We start from the raw sequence: 23,539 nt of genomic DNA, 5'->3' as shown, positions 1-23,539 counted from the left end.
TGATGTTGCTTATTGGTCCAGTTGTGAGGATTTTTGTTTTCTTTATGTTGAGATGTAATCCATACTGAAGGCTGTGGTCTTTGATCTTCATCAATAAGTGCTTGAAGTCCTTTTCTCTTTCACCAAGCAAAGTTGTATTATCTGCATATCACAGGTTGTTAATGAGTCTGCTTCCAATCCTGATACTACATTTTTCTTCGTATCATCCAGCTTCTCGGATTATTTGCTAAGCATACAGATTGAATAAGTATGGTGAAAGAATACAACCCTGACACACACATTTCCTGATTTTAAACCATGAAGAATCCCCTTGTTCTGTTCGAACGACTGCCTTGTGGTCTGTGTACAGGTCTGCATGAGCACAGGTAAATGCTCTGGAATTCCCATTCTTCACAATGTTATGCATAACTTGTTATGATCCATGCAGTCAAATGCCTTTGTGTAGTTAATAAAACACAGGTAAACATCTTTCTGGTATTCTCTGCTTTCAGCCAAGATCCATCTGATATCAGCAATGATATCCTGCATTCCACGTCCTCTTCTGAATCCAGCATGGATTTCTGGCAGTTCCCTCTTGATGTATTGCTGCCACTGTTTTTGAATGATTGTCAGCAAAATTTTACTTGCATGTGATATTAATGATATTGTTCAATAATTCCCTCATTCTGTTGGATCACTTTTCTTTGGAGTGGGCACAAATATGGATCTCTTTTTGTCAATTGGCCAGGTAGCTGTCTTCCAAATTTCTTGGCATAGACAAGTGAGCACTTCCAGCATTGCATGTGTTTGTTGGAACATCTCAAAATTGGTATTCTGGCAATTCCTGAAGCCTTGTTTTTACCAGTGCCTTCAGTGCAGCTTGAACTGCTTCCCTCGATACCATCACTTCTTGATCGCATGCTACCTTCTGAAATGATGTCAACCAATTCTTTTTGGTACAGTGACTCTGTGTATTCCTCCCATCTTCTTTTGATGCTTTCTGCATCATTCAATCTTTTGCCCATAGAATCCTTCAATATTGTGATAATGTTGATGTGTTGTGAGGTTGTTAACCATTGTCATAGGGCAACGTGTACTAACTGTTAAAGGAGAAACTATTTTGTTCTGTAAGCCTTCATCTAAAGTGAGAATAGCAGCACAATGGGAAGAGCGTAGTCGATGTCACTGAACTGTGCATGTAGAAATTTTTGAAATGGTGTATCTTTGGCTATGTATATTTTCACCAAAAAAAAAACATTGAGAAGGGAGAGGGTTGACATGTTGTGGGGTTGTTAACCAATGTCATAAAACAATATGTGTACTACTGTTTCATGAGAAACTATTTGTTCTGTAAGCCTTCACCTGAAGTACAATAAAAGAAAGAAAGAATCCTTCAATATTGCAACACTAGGCTTGAATTTTTTCTTCAGTCTTTCAGCTTGAGAAAGGCCAAGCATGTTCTTACCTTTTGGTTGTCTAACTCCAGGTCTTTGTACATTTCATTATAAGACTTTACTTTGTCTTTTCATGCCGCCCTTTGAAACCTTCTGTTCAGCTGCTTGACTTCATCATTTCTTCCTTTTGCTTAGCTACTCTACATTCAAGAGCAAGTTTCAGAGTCTCTTCTAACATCCAATTTGGTCTTTTATTTCTTTCCTGTCTTTTTAATGATCTTTTGCTTTCTTCATGTACGTTGTCCTTGATGTCATCCTACGACTCATCTGATCTTCAGTCATTCGTGTTCAATGGGTCAAATCTATTCTTGAGATGACATGTAGATTCAGGTGGGATATACTTAAGGTCGTACGTTGGCTCTCGTGGATTTGTTCTAATTTTTTTCAGCTTCTGTTTGAACTTACATATGAGCTGACTGATGATATTGAGCTTCTCCATCATCTCTTTCCACAGATGTAGTTGATTTGATTCCTGTGTATTCCATCCAATGAGATCCATATGTATAGACATTTGTTGAGAAAATGTATTTTCAATGAATAAGTTGTTGCTCTTGCAAAATTCTATCATGCGATCTCCGGCATCATTTCTATCACCAAGGCTGTATTTACTTTGTTTCAAGGCTACTGTCTTCCCTGGTGTTAAAAGAATAAGTCTTCGATGTAGTCTAGTCTAAGGAACCTTGGTGGTGCAGTGATTAAGCAGCCAGCTGCTAACCAAAAGGTCAGCTGTTCGAATCTACCAGTGGCTCTGCAGAAAAAAGATGAGGCAGTCTGCTCCCATAAAAATTTATAGCCTTGGAAATGGCACATTTCTACTGTGTCCTATAGGGTCGCTATGAGTCAGAACAACTCAACAGCAACGGGTTTATTCTTTCCCTATCAGATGGTCTTGGCCTCCGTGTCAAAAAATCAACTGGCCACAACACATTATTCAACTTAAGAAAATTAATTAATGTAACGTACTGCATTAATAGAATGAAGGGAAAAGGAGAAAATACATACATACACACACACACACACACACACACACACACAATCATCCCAGTTGAAGCAGAAAAGGCATTTGACAAAATCCAATACTCTTTCATGATATGAGTTTATTTCTGGACTCTCAATTCTATTCCATTGTTTTATATGTCTAGCTTTATGCCAATACTGTACTGTTTGATTATTGTAGCTTTATAGTAAGTTTTGAAATCCAGAAACCTGAGTCCTTCATTTTTTTTTTTTTTTCAATATCGTTTTGACTTTCAGGTGTCCATTGCAATTTCGTATGAATTTCCCATTTCTGCAAAAAAGGCTATTGGAATTTTAATAGGCATTGTGTTGAATCTGTAGATTCCTTTGGGTAGGGTTGCCATCTTAACAATGTTATGTCTTCCAATCAATTAACATAGGATGTCTTTCGTTTATTTAGGTCTTCTTTAACTTTTTTCAGCAACGTTTTCAAGTTTTCAGTGTGTAATTCTTTCACCTCCTTAAATTTATTCCTAGGTATTTTATTCTTTTTTATGCTATTGTAAATGAGATTGTTTTCTTAATTTCCTTTTCAGATTGTTTATTCCTGAAACACAACTGATATTTGCATGCTAATCTTGTACCATGCAACTTTGCTGAAGTCATTGATTAACCTATTAGCTTTCTTGTGGCTTCTTTGGGATTTTCTATACGTAGGATCATGTCACCTGTGAATAGAGACAGTTTTGCTTCTTCATTTACAATCTGTATGTCTTTTGTTTTTCTTTCTTGTCTAATTGCTCTGGGTGGAACTCTGGCTCGTACAATATTGAGTAACACTGGTTAAAGCTTTCAGTGTGTCACCGTTGAGTATGATCTTAGCTGTGGGCTTTTCATAAATGCCCTTCAGCATGTTGAGGGAATTTCCTTTATCTCATTTTCTGTGTCTTAGCGTTAATCTCTTTGTGTTTATCCTACTTGGAGTTCATTGAGCTTGTTGGATGTGTAGATTCATGTGTTTTATCGTATTTGGGAAGTTTTCAGCCATTTCAAGGGGTTACAAAGGGACCTTCAGATACCCAGCACAATGAAGTGGTATGCACTTGGATATGTCATTATGAAAATGATATCAATCAGAATTACATGAAACTTCTCAGCCAAAGACAATGGAGCATTGCCTTTCATAACTCTGAAGGAAAAAAAATTCAATCCTAGAAATCTATACCTATTCAAAATATCAGTCAAGGGAAGAATAAAGATATTAAAAGATATGGAAGGTTTCAAAATAGTTTGCCTCCTGTAACCCCTTCTTAGAAGATGTGATCCACCAAAGGATGAAATAAATCATAGTAGATAATGTTTTACCCAAAAAGTTAAGAATCAAATATAGCAGAGAGCAAAAGGGAATTTGATGATGGTAAAGAGAAGTCCCAGGACAACAGCTATTCGATAGATCTAGGATACAGTTAATAAGCATTAAAGCAAGAGAACCGAGGGCTTCAGGAGAGATTTCTCCTCCACCTATCCTCTCCTAGATGAAAACGTATGAAATATGTTTTATCATCTTGAAAATAGTTTGATATTTCTATGAAGATACGTGAGTAATGGGTAAGAATGACGAATCCAAGATTTAGAGAAATTATTTTGCTCAAGTCACACAATATCTCATGGAGTTTGTATTCATACCTGGGAAAGCTGAATCCAGGGTACATGCAATATATAAATAACTATAATACAAGTTGGAAAAGAGTGGTGTCATAGGCTGAGAGATTACTTTTTAAGTATAATTGCGTCTTTTAATGTACAGTTTATGACGTACTCTTGCATAATATTTGCTTAACGATAAAGTGCTTTGGAAGGATTTTGAGATGGAAAGGTGACATGTGTCAAGTAAATGAAGAATAGGATATCTGCGAGTACTAACAGGGTAGAATCGGGGTGGATGCCAGTAAATTCTCTAGATTCACTGTAAACCTTTTATGGTATTAGTAGGGTGTTTTGGAAGCAAATATAAATGACTTTTCCATAGCCAGTTATTTAAGGGCTGAACTACAACCTCTGACCTGGATCATTGACTTGACTTGAAGTGTGGGTGACAGATGTGTCAAACTGCAGATGCAAAATCTGTGGTTCAAAATTCTTTTCCTTTGGGGACTAAGCAGTGTTAAGAGATGCTTTTTTTTTTTTTAGATAGATGACTGGTGATTTTCTCCCTTTAGCTGCCAAATTTTTATTTTAACTATTTGAATAGAAGTTTCTAGAATGAATTGAGTATATCTCTTCCTCCCTGAGCAGAGTAGAAGAACCTATCTTAAATTTTAATGGGTGATTTTCTTGGTGTTTGTGTTCTTCTGTTTCTAGAATATCAAATTGATAGTGTTATACAGCTTTTTTAAAGCTATATAATTATTACTCACTATACTAATTATTACTCAAATAAATAGAACCATGTCTCAAAATTTCTCTAACTCTCTGTTTTTATAGATTTTATGATAGAAATAGCATATGGTGTGATGAAATCTGATCTTTGTGTATCCATAGAAGTAACCAGCTGTGAAATTGGCAAATATCACTAATAACAGATACAGCAATGCTTAATTGAGTAACTAGGCCTTCCAGACCTGCTGGTGATACCCCAAACTAAATGAATTGGGAAATAACAAAAGATGCATTATAACCCTTTAGTAACTGCAAGAATTCTACCTAGGATAACACACAATACCATACGTCATTTAGTTTCTTTGAGTCTTAGTTTCTTCGTCTTCAACAGAAACGATAATTGTAATACCTGTCTTCAGGAGTCACTGACTAAGTGAAGATATACAATGCCTGTCACATAGTAGACATTCACTAAGTGTCATTGTCCCTTCTCTTCTCCAGGGGTGCTCCACCTCACCAAAGTTGTTAACTCTAAATGCATAACTCATACCATTTCAACCACAGAGTCTGCTTAAGTGCCTATTTACTTTCTCCCCTTACACATAAGCCCCTCATTCCAAGAAGAAAAATAGAGAACTTCTTCTTCCTTTGTAACTTAAAACGTCTATTATATTTTTTAATCCATTTCTTATCTGAGCCAACATACTTGGACTTTGCAGAGGAGATGAGAATATCTGCTAACTGCTAATGTTAGGAATGTAAAAAGGGAGAAGCTAGTCGGTGCTAAACTCATTCATCCCAGTCAACTTTTTGAACTTCTGCTGTCCTTGTGTGATCTCTCCCTTTTCCCTAGGCCAACTCCCCATATAGGAATATTGGTCTCCTGAAGAGCTACTGGAGCCCTGGTGGCACAGTGGTTAACAGCTCAGCTGCTAACCAAAAGGTCAGCAGTTCAGATCCACCCATCACTCCTTGAAAACTATGGGGCAGTTCTACTATGTCCTGTAGGGTTGCTATGAGTCAGAATCGACTCAACAGCAACGGGTTGGTTGGTTTGTTTTTAAAGAGCTACCATCCCATTAAAAGATACAAATATTAAATTGGAGTTGTGGTGTCTTTCTATTACCTCTGTATCAAAGATGTTTAAATTTCATATCTGAGAAACAAAAGGAAATTTTCTGTGATACTGTTTTTTTTTTTTTTAATTTTTATCAAGTACATGTAATCTCTTTCCATATGAAACTTCACTTAAAGCTTTCTACACTTCATTCAAGGAATTATAAAAGAAAAGGAGAAATGCTAAATTGAGAGTTTTATTAATTTTTTATTATTTTATAAATTCTTTTGTAAATAGAAATGAAACATTCAGTACATTTATTAGAAGTCATGGTAAATCAATATCTGAATCTTTTGCCTGCTAATTTCCAGATTCTAATACCCCTTACCTCTGTTTTATTTTAGAAAAGTGAAAATATAATCTGAGTAAATTAAGTAGATTCTTAAAAAGGAGACATTTTGTATTCCATGATGTTTAAATAATGATGTACTGAAATACACATACACACAAACACATATATACACGTGTAAACAAAAAAAAAACCAAAACAAAACCTGTTGCCATTGAGTCGATTCTGGCTCATAGCGACCATGTAGGACAGAGTAGAGGTGCCCCATAGGGTTTCTAAGGAGCGGCTGGTGGATTTGAACTGCCAACCTGTTGGTTAGCAGCTGAGGTCTTAAGCACTGCACCATCAGGGCTCCATATATACATATAAGTAGATAATAATATCAAATAAGACAGACACATAGAAACATATATATATGTATGTACACATAATGCAGATAATAATACCAAATATCCCCTGTCATTCGAGTCAGAAATACGATGATTAAAATCTTCATTACTTTTTTTACTGGTATCTTTTCTACTTAGTTATTATCTTAACCATATAGTTTTTGGATATATGCATTTGGGAAAGATTGTGTTTTTTCCATAAACATAGCAAGCCTAATTCTATACATATGCTCTTTTTTTTAAATTTCCTATCTAGAAATTGACATTGAACGCTGTGTGCGAGAATCAATCAACCTGTTTTGTTGGACTCCTAAAAGTGCTACTTATAGACAGCATGCACAACCTCCAAAGCCAGCTCCTGACAGTGGAGTCAGAAGTTCAGCATCTTACTTCTCCACTGAGTGTCCAGAGCCTCCAAAGACAGATCTGGTATGTATGATTTAGTTTACAAACTGTAAAAGAAGATGGATGTTAAATTTAATATACCCTAGTGTCATTATTGTTACTTAACAATTTTATCATTTTAAACATAGCTATTTCCAACATATGATTGTATTCATCCAAATATTTCAGAAAACCTTTACGTCTCTTTGGTTATATAATTAGGGACTTTTTTTTTTTTTTACATACTTCTCCAAATAGCAAGTCTCTCTTTTATTTATTTATTGGTTTGTTTGATAATGGAGTAGAAATGTGCACTTACTTATTGTTTGTTGACAAAAGAAATAGCATTTTACAAAACTATGCAGTTCAGGTTTTGCAACATTATCATTCTTACTAAACACAATAACTTTATACATATAGTCAACCAAACTTTCAGTTATAATATTTTGTATATTTCATACTTTCCAATATTATCACAAATATCACAAATATCTTAATGGTTTCTCTGAAATTGGATTCAATTAATATATAGAGTTTTTGAGATACCCTAGTAAATTTAAAGAGATATATTTTAACTTTTAAAAAGAAATATTCTAATGATAGTAAAATATGTTCAGAATTCATTTAATATGTGTGAAAGTTAAACAGATTTTGCAATTAGATATTTTTACAGTAGTTCACAATTTTCACCCTTGGCACTTACTGTACATTTTCATGTTTCAAAATATCTAAGTACATACATGTTTTCATATTTTCACGTCACTAACAAATTATAGTTATTAAAGACATAAACATAACTCTGCTTATGACTAAATACAAAGCAATTTTAACAATTCCATTCTCTGCCTCCAGAAAACATGTATATGAATATGATATGTAAAGGATTATAAAACATTTCTAAAACAAGTTGACAGATAGGACAAGAATGAGAACCTGCACTAGTAAATAAATGTTTGCATGACAGTTGTCCAAAAGCTTAATAGGCTTCTAGGAGAAAGTAGGTTCTCAAACTCTAGAAGTATTACAGCTGAAATACCATTACCATATAATGGATTTTAGTGTGAGAACTCTGCCTGACACTTTGAAATTAAAAGAATTCTAAATAAAAACTGATTTCATAAGTTTCTTCTTTGAAATTTTTTAATTGTATCCTCTTCATGGTAGAAAAACATGAATTCCCATCTTCATAGTAGAGATACCGTTTGGCAGATGAAAAGCTTTTAAGTAATTATAATGACATAATGAGAGGGGAAGGTGAATAAGCATAGAAATTAATAAGATAAGGCACAGTTGGGAGTTTGAAAAACAGAGTGAAAATAATGGAATAAGAATTAATAATTACTGAATACTTGGTGTATACCTTAAAATATACTAGAATTTTTAATATAACTGTTACTTAATCCTTTCAAAACCTCTAAGGAAAGCATGATTATCCCTATTTTATAATGTGTGAATGAAACTGAAACTCAGAAGGGGACTAATAGGTTACACAGATAGTGAATAATAAAACCAAAATTGAAACCAGATCTTTATGGCATAACAGTATGTGCTCTATTTTTTAATTGAGATATATATTTACATATCATAAATTTCACCCTTGTAAACTGTAAAATTCAGTGCTTTTTAATATGTCTACTATGTTGTATAACTGCCACTGCTAATTCCAGAATATTTTCATTACCCTCAAAAGAAACTCCATATCCCTTAGAAGTCACTCCCCATTACCCTCTCCCTCTAACCCCTTGCAAACACTAGTCTGATTTATATCTTAATGGATTTTCATGTACTAGACGTTTTATATAAGTGGAATCAAACAATATGTGGCCTATTGTTACTGACTTCTTTTCCTTAGCGTAATGTTTTCAAGGTCCATCAATGTTGTAGCATGTATCAGTATTTCCTTCCTTTTTCTAGCTGAATAATATTCCATTGTATGGATATACTACATTTTATTTATCTACTCATCAGTTAATGGACATTTGGGTTGTTTGGATTGTTTTGGCTATTATGAATAATACTGCTATGAACGTTTGTGTCAAAGTTTTTATATGGATGTATGTTTTCATTTCTTTTGGCTATATGCCTAGGAGTAGAATTGCTGGATCATATGGTAGCTCTGTGTTTAACATTTTGAGGAACTGCCAAACTGTTTCACAAAGGGCTGCACCATTTTCTATTCCTACTAGCAATGTATGAAGATTTCAGTTTCTCCACGTCCTCTCCAACACTTGTTATTGTCTTTTTTATTACAGCCATTCAGTGATATCTCATTGTGGTTTTGATTAGCATTTACCTAATGATGTTGCACATCTTTTCATGTGTTTACTGGCCATTTGTATATCTTCATCGGAGAATTGTGTATTCAAATCATTTGCCTGTTTTTTAATTGAGTTATTTGCCTGTTTTTGTTGATCTATAAGAGTTCTTTATGTGTTCTGGATACAGGTCCCTGATCAAGTATATGATGTGTAAATATTTTCTCCAATTCTATGCATTGTCTTTTCACTTCCTTAATAGTGTCCTTTGAAGCAAAAGTTTAAAATTTTGATAATGTACAATTTATAAGTTTCGTCTCTCTTGCTACTTTTAAGATTCTCTCTCATTGTGTTTGACAGTTTGATTATGATATGTCTAAATGTGGTTTGAGTTTATTCCACTTGGAGTTAATTGAACTTCTTGGATGTGTGGATTAATGTTTTTCATCAAATTTTTGAAGTTTTTGGCCATAATTTCTTCAAATATTCTTTCTGCCCCTTCTCTCCTCTCTTTCTGGGACTCCCATTATGCATATGTTGGTATGGCTGATAATATACTCTGAGATGTTCATTTTTATTCATTCTTTTTTCCTTTCTGCTCACCAGAGTAGATAATTTCAGTTGACCTATCTTTAAATTTACTGCTTCTTTCTTCTGCCAGCACACATCTGCTGTTGAGCACCTCTAGTGAATTTTTCATTTCCATTATCATACTGTTAAACTCCAGAATTTCTATTTGATTCTTTTTAACATTTCTAACTCATTATTGATGTTCTGTATTTGATAAGACATTGTTCTCATACTTTCTTTTAGTTCTTTAAGTGTGGCATTTTTTAGTTCATAAACATATTTAAAATAGCTGATTTAAAGTCTTTATTTAGTAACATCTCATAATTTTTAAAAAAAAAAAAAAGCTGGACATTTTAAATGATATAATGTGGCAACTCTGGAAGTCAGTTCCCACCTCCCTCCACAGGACTTTTGTTGTTATGTGTTGTGGTGGTGGCGGTTGTTGATATTTGTTTGTTTAGTGGCTTTTCTGAACTAACCCTGTATAGTCTGTATTCTTTGTCATGTGGGACCACAAAAGCCTCTGCTCCATTAGCTTAACTGTTAGCTAATGACTGGACGGAGATCTCCTTAAACATCTTGACCCAATAAGTCTACCAGCCTTTGCCAAGGGATTCTGTGTGTTGGGGTGCTCCTTCAACACTCAGATAGGTAATGAAAAATGCTGCCTTTGTCTCCACTTCCTGCTTGCGTGGATCCTCAAGGTCAGCCAAAGATGAGAGCCTAGGGCCTTGACAGGTCTTCTCTGGGCATGTGCATATTCCTACATATGTATGTATGCCCTTCCAAATTCCCAAAATTATGCTGGAACTTTTCAAAGCCTTCTATGGATATCTCATTCCTAGCTGTTTCTTTTAGTATTTTTTGTCGGCTTCTTGTTTACCCCAACTGTTTTCACAGCCTCAGGTAGCTGTGATGTTAAACAGTCTGCTAATTGCTTTCGACAGTTACCCCTGGGGAAAAGGCTGTTTGCACTGAGAGCTTAGAGTCAGATCAAAAAAAGACAGGCCCTGGAAGTGAAGGTTTCCAGGGAACTGGCAGATAGATCGAATAATCACAGTTCTGTGAAGTGGTGGATTAGGGGAATCCAAACCCACTCTACCTCCTCTAGTGGCTGCTAGGCTGCTGGTTTTCATGGTGATTGGGGAGCTGTTGGTTTTCAAGGTGACTGCAGAACTGAGGAGAAGGAAATGGGCATAGTGTAAGAGAAAACACCACAAAGCTCACTGTTAGATTCCTACCACCATTTTTCTTGAGTAGGCACCCCTCAGATTGTTGCAAACCTTTGTTTAATTTCCAGAGTTCTGAAAAGGTTGATTTTGATCATTTTTGCCAGTGTTGTCATTGTTTTTATGGAGGAACAGTTTTTTGGAAGTCCTTATTCCACCATTCCCACTGATATTACTTGCACACTGTGCTCTTAATCTACTACATTTTAACTCTTGAGTGAGGTTGATTTAAAAAGGACAGAAAGGTGTATTAAAAGTTGGTGAGGTATGAGACTTTAATTTTGTGATAAAGCAAACCTGGATAAAGAAAAGTTGCTGCTTATTTTAAATATAAGTGATGATTTTGAAACCTTTCCCTTACACCCTAGTCAGAAATTAGATTGTTGGTTAAAAAGTTTAATAGTTAGAATGTCATTAAGCCCGAAGTCCCTTTATATATTTCTAATTATGAGATGTCACTCAGTGCTGAGTCTATTTGCTAAACCTTTGTGATGCAAAACAAACTTTTTTGGGTACTTTTAAATTGTGCATATTATCTCCATGATCAACAGTACTAAGCATGGAGGGGAAAAACATACTACTACATTATTTACATGAAATGTTATAAGAAAAATATTCAAAATTTTAGTTCACTTTTTTTAGTATTTATTTTATTCCTTTTGATGAAATATTTCAATCATAAAGACAAATACGAAGACTAACATAACAAAAACCAATTCATTAATTTATTCAACAATATGTTTGAATAAATGCTATAAAACAGACACTGGTTATAGGTTCTGGAGATATAGCATTAAAAAAAAAAAAAAAAAAAGAGCCCCTAGCACAATTTCAAAAACAAGACCCCTTGCCCTTATAGAATTTGCTTTTAGTGGGGGGTCTACAGACAAACCACCGCCCGTCTGTCAATTTGTCGTACTTTGGTGGCTTCAGTGTTGCTGTGATGCTGGAAGCTATGACACTGGTAAATACCAGCAAAGTCACCCATTGTAGACAGGTTTTTGCAGAGTTTGCAGACTAAGACAGACTAGGAAGAAGGGCCTGGTGGTCTACTTCTAAAAATTAGCCAATGAAAGCCTTATGGATCACAACAGAACATTTCTGACTCACTTACTTTGGACATGTCATCAGGAGGAATTAATTGCTGGAGGAGGACGTCATGTTTGGTGAAGCTGAGGGCTAATGAGGGTAAGAGACTGGGCAGCATTTTTCATTTTGTTGTACATAAAGTTGCCATGAGTTGGGATCAGCTTGACAGCTATCTATCTATGTTTACAGACAATAAACAAAAAAGAAAACATTTAGCCTGTTAGTTGGTGATAAGTGCCACTGAGGAAAATAAAGAAGAATAAGGGAGATAAAGAACACTGAGGAGGAGGAGATGTGGACACAGGAGACAAGGGTTGCTGTTTTATATGACAGACTCAGAGGTCTCACTGAAAAGGTGACATTTAAAAACAAGAACCTAAAGGAAGTGAGAAAATGAGTTATATAGATTTCTTGAAGAAAAATGTTCTAGGCAGTGCATAGCAAGTGCAAAGGCCCAGAGGTGGTAGCATGCTTTGAATGTGAGGGGAACGGTAAAGAGACTACGTACAGAATAGAATGAGTGAGGAGGAGAGTAGAAGGAAATAAAGTTACAGGGGTATCAGTGGCCAGATCTTATATGGCCTAAAAGCCTTCATAAAGACTTTGAGTTGATACCAAGTGAGTTGAGAAGCCACTGGAAGATTGTGAGCAGAGTGGTGACATGATCTGAGTTAAATCTAAAAGGATTACTCTGGCTGCTATACAGGAAATAGTAAGAGCTCAAAAGCAAAAGCAGGAAAACCAAGTTACGGTGGCTTGGACCCAAGTGATAGTAGTGCAGTTGATGAGAACATGACACTGTTCATGGTTAAATACAAAGCAAATTTTAACAGTTTTAGTCTCTGCTTCCAGAAGTATAGATGGTCAAGAGGAAAGCAGAACCAGTAGATTTTGCTGATCGATTATATGTGAGGAATCAAGGATGAATCCAAAGTTTCAACCTGGGTTAGGAAGGTTTTTATTTACTGAAATATGGAAGGCTGCAGGAGGGGCAGATTTGAGAGTAGAAATCAATTCTGGACATGTGATTTTGACATTCTTATTAAGATGTCCATATGAAGAATAAATATATTATTTTGTTCATTTTGTGCGCAGTATGTATTATGCTATTATATTTTCTATTAACTATTACTGATGTATAGTGAGATTATTTATTTTAAGCCAGTTTTATAATTAGCAAACTTGTATCATTCCCTTTTTGATTTATACTTTGCAGATTCTCTTGAATATTTTTTTTTATGTTGCCAATTCAGTCAAGCATATGTATAAATAAATGTGTCTCTTCCTTTCAGAAGAGTTACTATTCTTCTGATTTCTTTCTTTGTTTTTTGTCATTTTCTTATTGCATTGGGCAGGACCTCTAGTGTAAAGTGAAATAGAAATGGTGATAATGGATAGATTTGCTTGTTCCTGAATTTAATGAAAATGCTTCTTATGTCACTTTTAAGTTTTATGTCTTTGATACATGCTCTTTATCAAGATAACAAATTTCCTTCTAATTTTATATTTCTGAGTGTTTATCATTATTGTGTATTGAATTTTATCAAATGTTTACTGTATTGATTTAATCTTATTTTTCCTTTAATCTGATATGTATTATATCTGATATTGTTTCATCCTTGCATTCCTGAGATAAACATTCCATGATCACTACAAAAGGAAACATTGATTATATTCAGTTCATTTTTTTCTTGAGTCAGTTTTGCTAAGTTCATGTTTTTCTAGAAAATTATTCATTTAATAAACATGCTTATGTTTATCAGAAATCTTTTTAAGGTATGTGTTTTATCTAAGTTGTTATCTTCATAGAATTTTTATAGACAAAAATTAATTTTTTTTTACAGTATCTGAAATGTTAACTGGTTTTTCCATCCTAATATTTATTTGAAGACTTCTTGGTTCAAATTCAATTATTAGTATAATAGAAAGTATACAGATACAAAAGAAACAGTGTATACATATGTCCTATAAAAGCATATTCATTAAAATTTGGATAATCACAGTTGAGATTCATATACTGTATGTTCTTATATTCTTATATCTGATTCTTTAACAGAAAATGACATTCTAAATTGAAAGATGAACCATACTCTGTTATTAGTAAAATAGAAGCTTGAAAAGAGCTATGAGAAGAAGAATCAGTTTCATTTTAATTTATGCATGTATCTGTTATGTTTATTCCCTGAAGCAGATTGTTATAGGAGAAAAGGCATGAGCTTTTTTAAGTCTGTTAGAGAGACTTGATTTCAAATTTTAATTTTACATTTTTGGTTGTATAATCATAAATAATCCACATAACTTCTCTGAATCCTAGTTACCTTATAATAATTATAATAATACCTACCTAAGGGGTTTGTTTTAAGAATGATATATATAAGGCCTTATCTACAATAAACCAAAAAACCAAACCTATTGCCGTCGAGTCAATTCAGACTCATAGCAACCCTATAGGACAGAGTAGAACTGCCCCATAGGGTTTCCAAGGAGTGGCTGATGGATTTGAACTGCTGGCCTTTTGGTTAACAGCTGCGCCCTTAACCACTGCACCACCAGGGCTCCTTGTAGATAATAGGCACTCAAAATGCTAATAATCATTATTACGTATTTGGTAATTAAAGATTAAAATTTTCAACTTTGAAAATTTAGATACAAATTATTGTATCTAAATAATTGGTGCAAAAGAATCATTGTTCTGGTATTCTCGTATTTCTCCTAGCTGTGGAGCCCTGGTGGCACAGTGCTTAAGAGCTACAGCTGCTAACCAAAAGGTTGGCAGTTAGAATCCACTAGCCGCTCCTTGCAAACCCTATGGGGCAGTTTCACTCTGTCCTATAGGGTCACTAGGGAACCCTGGTGTCATAGTGGTTAAGTGCCACGGCTGCTAACCAAAAGATCAGCAGTTCAAATCCAACAGGCACTCCTTGGAAACTCTATGGGGCAGTTTTACTCTGTCCTATAGGGTCGCTATGAGTCGAAATCAACTTGATGGGAACAGGTTTGGTTTTTCGGTTTTTTATAGGGTCACTATGAGTCAGAATCAACTCGCTGGCAACGAGTTTGGGTTTTTTGTTTGTTTGTTTTTTTGGCTTTTATATTAGCTTTAGGTCACTGTGTGGCACAAATGGTTTGTATTCAACTACTCTACAAAAGACCTCTTTAAACTGTTAAAAAGCAAAGATGGCACTTTGAGGACTAAGGTGCACCTGACCCAAGCCATGGTGTTCCAGTCACCTCATATGCATTCAAAAACTGGACAATGAATAAGGAAGACAAAAGAAGAATTAATACCTTCGGATTACCGGCGATGGCGAAGCATATTGAATATACCATGGACTGCCAGAAGAATGAACAACTCTGTCTTGGAAGAAGTACAACCAGAATGCTCCGTAGAAGCAAGGATGACAAACGTGCTCTGATCGTGTTATCAGGAGGGACCAGTACCTGGAGAAGGATATCATGCTTGGTAAAGTAGAGGGTCAGAGAGAAGGAAAAAGACCTTCAACAAGATGGATTGACACAGTGGCTGCAACAGCGGGCTCAAACATAGCAATGATTGTGAAGATGGTGCAGGACCGGACAGTGTTTCATTCTGTTGTACATAGGGTCACTATGAGTGGGAACCAACTCTACAACACCTAGCAATAACAACTAACCTAAAGGTTGGGAGTTCAAACCTACCCAACGGTGGTAGGGAAGAAAGCCCTGGCTATCTGCTTCCATAAAGATTACAGCCATGAGAACCTTATGGCACAGTTCTACCCTGTAACATATGGGGTTGCCATGAGTCAGAATGGACTCAAGAGCAATGGATTTGATTTGGCTTTATGTTAGCTTTATTATTATTACTTTGCCGGGAAACCTTGGTGGCGTAGTGGTTAAGAGCTATGGCTGCTAATCAAAAGGTCGGCAGTTCGAATCCACCAGGCGCTCCTTGGAAACTCTATAGGGCAGTTCCATTCTGTCCTGTAGGGTCACTATGAGTCGGAATTAACTCGAGGACAATGGGTTTTTGAGTTATTATTATTACTTTACATTTAGAAGCCACTATAAATGGAAAAAACAGTGCAAGGTGGGGGCTGGCTCTCCAAAGAAGGAATCTTTCTGGCAGTTTTACCTCAGTAATTGCAGTTTAGGATTTCATTTTGACCTCTACTTCTTATTTTTATTACTGTTTTGATTCTGAAACTACTAAAGAATTGCCAAAAGAATTTCTTCATCTAGTGCCAATATCTCTCCCGTCTACTTTTCCCTTAAGTAGCTTAGACACTGCTTGTGAATTCTGACCACAGCTCATTAATTCAAGAAAAATATAAGTACAGGTATGTAATTTAGATGAATAGAATGAAAATGGATTTTTAAAAACTGCATGTATTTTGGAAAAATACTGTGGTCAACACTGGATTGTTTAATCTATTTCCTTGTCAGCTTTGGATCGCCATGTTAATTTACCGATGACTGATATAACTTAGTTGCATGCAAACTGTGGATAAAAAAGAATTATTGCTAAATTCTTTGTGATAACCTGTTTGTGCACACATATACTAATCAGAGATTTTATTAGTTTTATTTATGTAATGATAACTGCTTACGTGCACTATTGTCATAATAAAACATAGCATACATTATCTTCAGTTTACAAGATATGCTTTAAGCATGGATTAAATATGAATTTCTTGTTGTTGTTAGCTGATGTCCAGTTGACTTCAACTCAGTGGCGACCGTATGTACAACAGAAGGAAACGTTGCCCAGTCCTGTGTCATGCTCACGATGCCAGCATGTTATGGCTGTTTTGCCAATCCATCTCCAGGAGGGTCTCCCACACCCTCTATTTCACCAAACATGATGTCCTCCTCTAGCAATTAATTCCTCTTGATGATATATACAAAGAAATTGAGTCAGACAATGTTATGTTGTGATCCGTAAGGTTTTCATTGGCTAATTTTGGGAAGTAGATCACCAGGCCTTTCTTCCTAGTCTGTCTTAGTCTGGAAGCTCCACTTAAGCCTGTCCACCATGGTGACCTTGCTGATATATGAAATACTGGTGGCATAGCTTCCAGTATCATAGCAACACTCAAGCCACCACAGTACAACAAACTGATGGACAGGTGGTAGAAAAAAATGAATTTAGTATAGATGAAGTCTTTAAAATGTATTTTATACTTTAAGTCAAATGTAAATGCCAGTGTACAAAGTTTCATCTCAGTAAAACCATTGTTTTTTGTTTTATAGTTTGAACAATTTAATAAACATACACCACAGTTATTTTAGTTTTCAGGGGCTTTTATACATTATTCTAAACCCACTGCCATTGGTTTGATTCTGACTCATAGCGACCCCATAGGGTTTCCAAATCTGTAAATCTTTATGGAAGCAGACTGCCACATCTTTCTCCCATGGAGCAGCAGGTGGGTTTGAACCACCAACCTTTTTTTACCAGCTGAGCACTTAACCATTGTGCCACCAGGGCTTTTCACATACATTATCTTATCTGTCCCTAAACAAATCTCTGAAGTAGTTTTATCCCTTTTTTAGAGTTGAGGAAAGTCAAAAAATTACTTAATACAAGTTAACTTATAAATTGCCATTTTATCAGTAGTGTAAATGTTGTGTTAACCCTCTTGTTTATTGAAATGTATACATTAATATGTAATCAGCCTACTCTATAGTCATAGCTTTTCATTTTTGTAATTTCCTTCTGTTTCTCTGATACATGTGTTTACTCATGCAGTCAACTATATAATCCAAAAAAAAAAAAACCAACAAGAAAAACAAACAAACCAGTTGACATCAAGTCGATTCTGACTCATGGTGAAATTGAAATGTTTGTACAATAAGGTAGAAAGAAAGGCACAGTTATGTGACTACTTTTTTCTAACAAATTATACTGAGAGTAGAATATAAACGTAAAGGAGAACTAAACACTGCCTGCTGAAATTATTCAGAGCAATAGATGCATTGAGAACAATTTAACTTTATGTATTTAGTATTTATGTTCTAATACCTTTGTGATTATGGTTCTAATACAATTGTTATCAAATTATCTCTGCATAAGTAATATGGAAATTAGAAGCAATTACAATAAGCCCAATATTAATGAGAGTTGGAAGCCCTGGTACTAAATGTAAGTGTAAAATTTGTCATCCCTGTCGAAGGTAAGTAAAATAAAGCAGTTTGATAGAAAAGTGAACTAAAACTTTGAATATTCTTAAAATAACAACATTTCATGTAAATAATGTAGTAGTATTTTTTTTCCTCCATGCTTAGTACTGTTGTTGATGGAGATAATAGATTCGATTTTAAAGTGCACACAAAAAATTTGTTGTGCATTACAGAGCTTTAGCAAAGACTCAGCACTGACAGACTTACTGTAGAAAACAATTAAAATCTTTTGAAATTATTTTTTCCATAATAGTGTATAATATAGTGCAAGCCCCCCTCCCCAAAATTCAAAGAAAATTCCAGACTAAGAAAATAAGGTGTAATTGGATTTGTGTATAGGATATCAAAAGAACTTGATTTACTTAATTAAAACATGAATTGTTCTCCTGCAGTCCAAGTTTAGAGAAAGTTCAAGGCAAACAAATCCCTAGACAGAAATTCTAAGGAATGCATTAAGAATTCTAAGCATTCTGTCAAAAAATTGTCTTTAAAAATTACACTCCTGTAAAAATATTATCAGTTAGCCACTGATTTATAGAGTATTTATATGTAAAATACTCTGTAATGTTACGTAATATTCTGTTTTAAATTTTAAAACTAAATTAGGCCAAATAATGTAAAATTTTTCTATGCATAATATGTTTTCACATTTTAAATGATAGCATAAACATATAGGATTATACATATATGACATCAACATTCAATTATTTTTATACTAATGGGGGAAAAAGTATTAATTATTCAAATAAACATATAAACTAAAAATTGAGCTTTAGATTGTATTTTATATATTCTTTATATACATGTCTATTACTAAAATATGTATGATATTTAGGGAATTTACTTTTTTAGTTGTGAAAAATAAGCATTGTTTAATATTTGATTTGAGAGGAAAGAATCAACTGATTCAATTTCTCTAACAAACTTTTGATTTATTTTCTTTTACTACGTATTCAAGGTACTGCATAATTCTTAAGCATCTGAAAGAATTTAGGAGGTAATTTAGAAATTTTTAATCTTGAACCTCTTTCATTTATACAAAGTTTGCCCTCTCTCAAATCTTCCATGAAGGCAGCCAGTTTTCTACATGGAAAGCAATAGAAGGAAGTGAAATGTTAACAAAAGCCAAATCTTAAGTGTTAAGAGGGAAAGCTACCACCTCTTAAAAGCCCAGAGTGCAAAATTTGCCAGTCATAAAGTTTCTGTATCTTCCTAAGTATAATAGTTGATTACAGGGTAAAATGGCTAATATCTATCCTTGACCAACAAGTTAGTTGATCAAGTTTATGATTGCTCTGGTTCTCAACCTTTTGTTTTCTTCTCTGTATAAGTGCAACCATCTCACTAATGTACTGTCACTGGTTAGACGTGGCTAAGAATTCCTAATTATATTAGGTAAATAGACCACTAGGTTGAGAATAGATGGATTAGTGACATTTGTTACCAAGCTGAAAATTAGCTTAGACCATGAGGAAATTGAAATGGGGAGAGGAATGGAAAATCAGACACTACAAGAAAACATTTAAAGTTTGAAAAAAAAATATTGGCATTAGATTAGTACGTTCATATTTTGGGGAGAAATCTGGTAATATAAACTATGAAAGAGCATCTCAACAATTATTTTCTTTGCTGGTAGAGATACATAGTGAGTATAGTGATTTTCTGTTGGTAACATTTCACTCTCTCCACCGTAATCTCCGTAGGGTATATGGATAATCTGTGTAATTGGCAGTGTCCTTTTACCAACCGCTTCTTTCTATCCTTTCCCCACTCTGCGTTTTAAGAGTAGACTTCACTCTTGGATTGTTCTTTGGCCTTTATTTTGTTTCAGTACGTCCATACTCGGAGATACACACCAAAGTGAGGGTGAAGGACGGTTGCGCCAAGCTGAGGGATTTTTCTTTCCCTCATTCTGAGAATATATTCCAAGGTTGTGCTGTGTTTGTTTCTGAAATATGCCCCTCTCTGAATAAATAGACATTTAAACATGGAATGGGACTACTGAAAGGTTTATGGGCTTTAAAACCAGCACTTTTATCATCTTGATTTGGAGAAGAGTGGGAAATTCTTAGAATTCTTCAAGTGAGATACCTGGCAGTGTCTTATCATGACCACTGAATTATTGATGAATTTATTTTACAATTAATTAATAAATTTAAAAACACAAAAACAAAAACCTGCTGTTGATTCAACCACAACATTTGCTTGTAAAAGTAGCAGGATTGCATGGGCAGTTTTCAACTTCAAGAAAGGCAGAGAGACATATACTAAAGAAAAGTGTGTCAGAGACATTAGGTCTTTTGAATCGAATGGAACTATCATGATAGCGAGTGGCTGTGTATTTTCCAGAGGCCATTATTATCATTGGAGCCCTGGTGGCACAGTAGAACTGCCCCATAGAGTTTCCAAGGAGCTCCAGGTTTTATGTTAGCTTTATTATTATTACTTTACCAGGAAACCCTGGTGGCATAGTGGTTGAGAGCTCAGCTGCTAACCAGAAAGTCAGCAGTTCGAATCCACCAGCCGCTCCTTGGAAACCCTATGGGGCAGTTCTGCTCTGGCCTGTAGGGTCGGTATGAGTTGGAATCGACTTGATGGCATTGGGTTTGGTTTTCTTTATTATCATTAAACTTGGCTGTTTTCTGTTTGACTACATATCCTTTTCTGTCAGATTTAGATTATTTTAGAGAAGACATAGTACCATACCAGCAAAGGCTATTACATTATATTTTTGCTTTTGTCTTCCATTCTTACTTTTAGATTCAAAACAGTCTAAAATCGTTTAACAATTTACCTATGAGGTACAACTAAAGTAATATTTAAGGAAATTTAGAATTCAGAAAGTTAAACTAATAAATAAAACCAAGGGAATCACAAGGAAGAAAATTAAGGACAAAGCAGAAATTGATACACTAAAAAGAACAGTATAACTTCCATGGCAGAAGTCTCACCTTCCATGCAGGTCACCTGGGTTTGATTCCAAGCCATTGTATCTCATGTGTAGCTACCCCATCTGTCAGTGGAGGCTTGCATGTTGCTATGATGCTGAATAGGTTTCAGTGGTGCTTCCAGACTAACACAGACTGAGAAAAAAGGCCTGGTGATCTACTTCTGAAAAACAGCCAGTAAAGACCCTACGGATCACAATGATCTGATCCTCAGCTGATCATGGGGATGGCTCAGGACTGAGCAACGTTTCGTTCCACTGTGTGTGGGATCACCATGAGTCAGGGGCCAACTGGATAGCAGCTAACAAGATGTGTAGAAGACTGTCTGCTACTGCTTGCTCAGCACAGTGCTAGCTAGGTTCAGTACGGGCATAACAAACAAACATTAATACCAGCAACAAATATAACATCCTGACTTCTGACTGCAAGAAAATTTCAAGATACCTGAATATAACTGTGAGAGATGGTTTATAATCTAGTACTATAGAACGTCAGAGAAGGGAAGATCATTGTAGTCTGAAGTCAGTAAGGTTTGATAAAGAAGGCTGACATTATCTGCTACCACTAGGTTATAAACTTATGCTTTGGAATCTGTTCTTAGACATCTCTGTATTTCCCTAAGTATCTGCCTTGCACATAACAGACGTTTATTTATTAGCCTTACCAAGTCTTTTTATTTGAATTAGCCTTTGAAAGGTACATGGGATTTATATAAGTAAAGGAGAACAAGAATTCCTTTTTTTTTTTTTTTGATCATCACAAGCAATCTCAAAATCACCGTAAGAAAGGATGAATGAAAAATAAAAATAATATTGCATACTTCACTAATTTTATTTGTTTTACTTATTATTTCCTACACATGTGGTACTTTGGTAAAAAAAAAAAAAAAAAAAACTCTTCACTTTAGTAGGCCACATTCCCTCTGCTAATGAGAGTTCTTGCAACACTATGGAGTTTCACTACTAACGTGGTAGGTATGCAAGGCCTAAGATTCTGTGATAACACACAGCTTGTGACTGCGAATATTAAGCACCAGAAGAGTTGAAAGAAGCTGGGAGGTTGCAATTATTCACAGTAAAGTTAAGGAGTTCTTAAATGCACAGACTTGAAATTATATTTTAAATTAACTCAGTATAGTTATTCTAACTGTAAATTTAATCATCTTTTATTTTGAATATACCTTTCTTGAGTTATATAGTCTAAGCCCACCAGGATTTCTTTCTCCTTGTTAGTGATATCATTATATCGTGTGTGCAAATTATATTTAATTTTTGTTACATTTCATTTAAATGATGAGTTTAGCACTTTCAAGAATATATTCCACTCTGTAGCAAATACCATGGGGGAAAAATATATGCCTTTGTGTTTATAAAATGAGGCTGCTTGAGTTGCTAAAGGGTAAGTGGGGGGGAAAGGATCAGAAGAAATGATAAAACCACTAAGGTATATCCTTAATCTCTATGGATTTGTTTTAGTTGTTATTATTAGTTCTGTGTTTTAATTAATTGTGAGTCTTTGTCCTGATAAGAATGTTGTTAATGGAAACTCTGAGTCTTTGGCAAGAAATACCTTGGTTCGTTGAGAGGACAATAACTATACTGACAGCGTTTCTGAAGCTTGTGTGGAATGTTAAAAAGGGAGTCTTGATATCAGTCAACCCTGAGCAGAACTGATCCTCAGAGGGGGGAATATCTCTGATATATCTCTAAGTTAAGTCAAGTTTTCATTTCAGTTAGTCAAAGAGAGAATCCCACCCGGTTGGATAGTGCTAATGAGAATTTGTTTCTGAAATTAAAGGAAGACAGCAGTTGACAGTCTGTTAGAATCTGGCGCTCCATTCAAAGATTGGCTGAGTTAAAATTATATGGAAAAGCTCTGTCTATTAACATCAGATTAAGGAAAATGATGTATTAAGAGATAGAATTTTACTATTTTCTGAAATCCATGCTATTTGTTATTATTTAGGTTATTCTTTAGGTGATTAATAATATAACTATTCTTTTTGTATAATTTATCTTCTGTTTATAATTTACGATAGCTTGTCATTTTAATCCATTTACCATGATCATGAGGTCACAGATTATTCGATTCTTATTCAGTTTGCCATTCACACCTAAAGGCTGCCTTAAAATTCCTGGACAAATTCATAAATACTTAATGAGAAATATCCTCACATCCTTAAAAGGGGAATAAGTGATTGCAAGAACATCACAAAATAGTCTCAGTTATATGTAGACATATAGACTATCACCTTTCTACAATTGTTTTTATTTATATGACTAAATGATTCTATTTTATGTGTATATAAACCACCATCACCACCACCACCACCCCACAC

At 34.8% G+C, this 23,539-nt stretch overlaps 1 protein-coding gene across 7 annotated transcripts in view; it reads left to right on the top strand.

The window, feature by feature from the left end:
* TBCK (TBC1 domain containing kinase) overlaps positions 1–23,539 on the top strand; it is a 273,293-nt gene that overhangs the window by 171,488 nt on the left and 78,266 nt on the right. For all 7 annotated transcript variants that reach the window (XM_023734775.1, XM_023734773.1, XM_023734774.1 and 4 more), the window contains one exon: positions 6,821–6,993. In XM_023734775.1, coding sequence (XP_023590543.1) covers positions 6,821–6,993 — 173 coding nt within the window. The remainder of the gene's footprint in view (positions 1–6,820; positions 6,994–23,539) is intronic.

This window comes from Trichechus manatus, unplaced genomic scaffold (genome assembly GCF_000243295.1).
Source record: "Trichechus manatus latirostris isolate Lorelei unplaced genomic scaffold, TriManLat1.0 scaffold00071, whole genome shotgun sequence".
Taxonomy (NCBI): domain Eukaryota; kingdom Metazoa; phylum Chordata; class Mammalia; order Sirenia; family Trichechidae; genus Trichechus; species Trichechus manatus.
The sequence above is the reverse complement of the archived record's forward strand: the minus strand, read 5'-3'. Positions and strand labels throughout refer to the sequence as shown.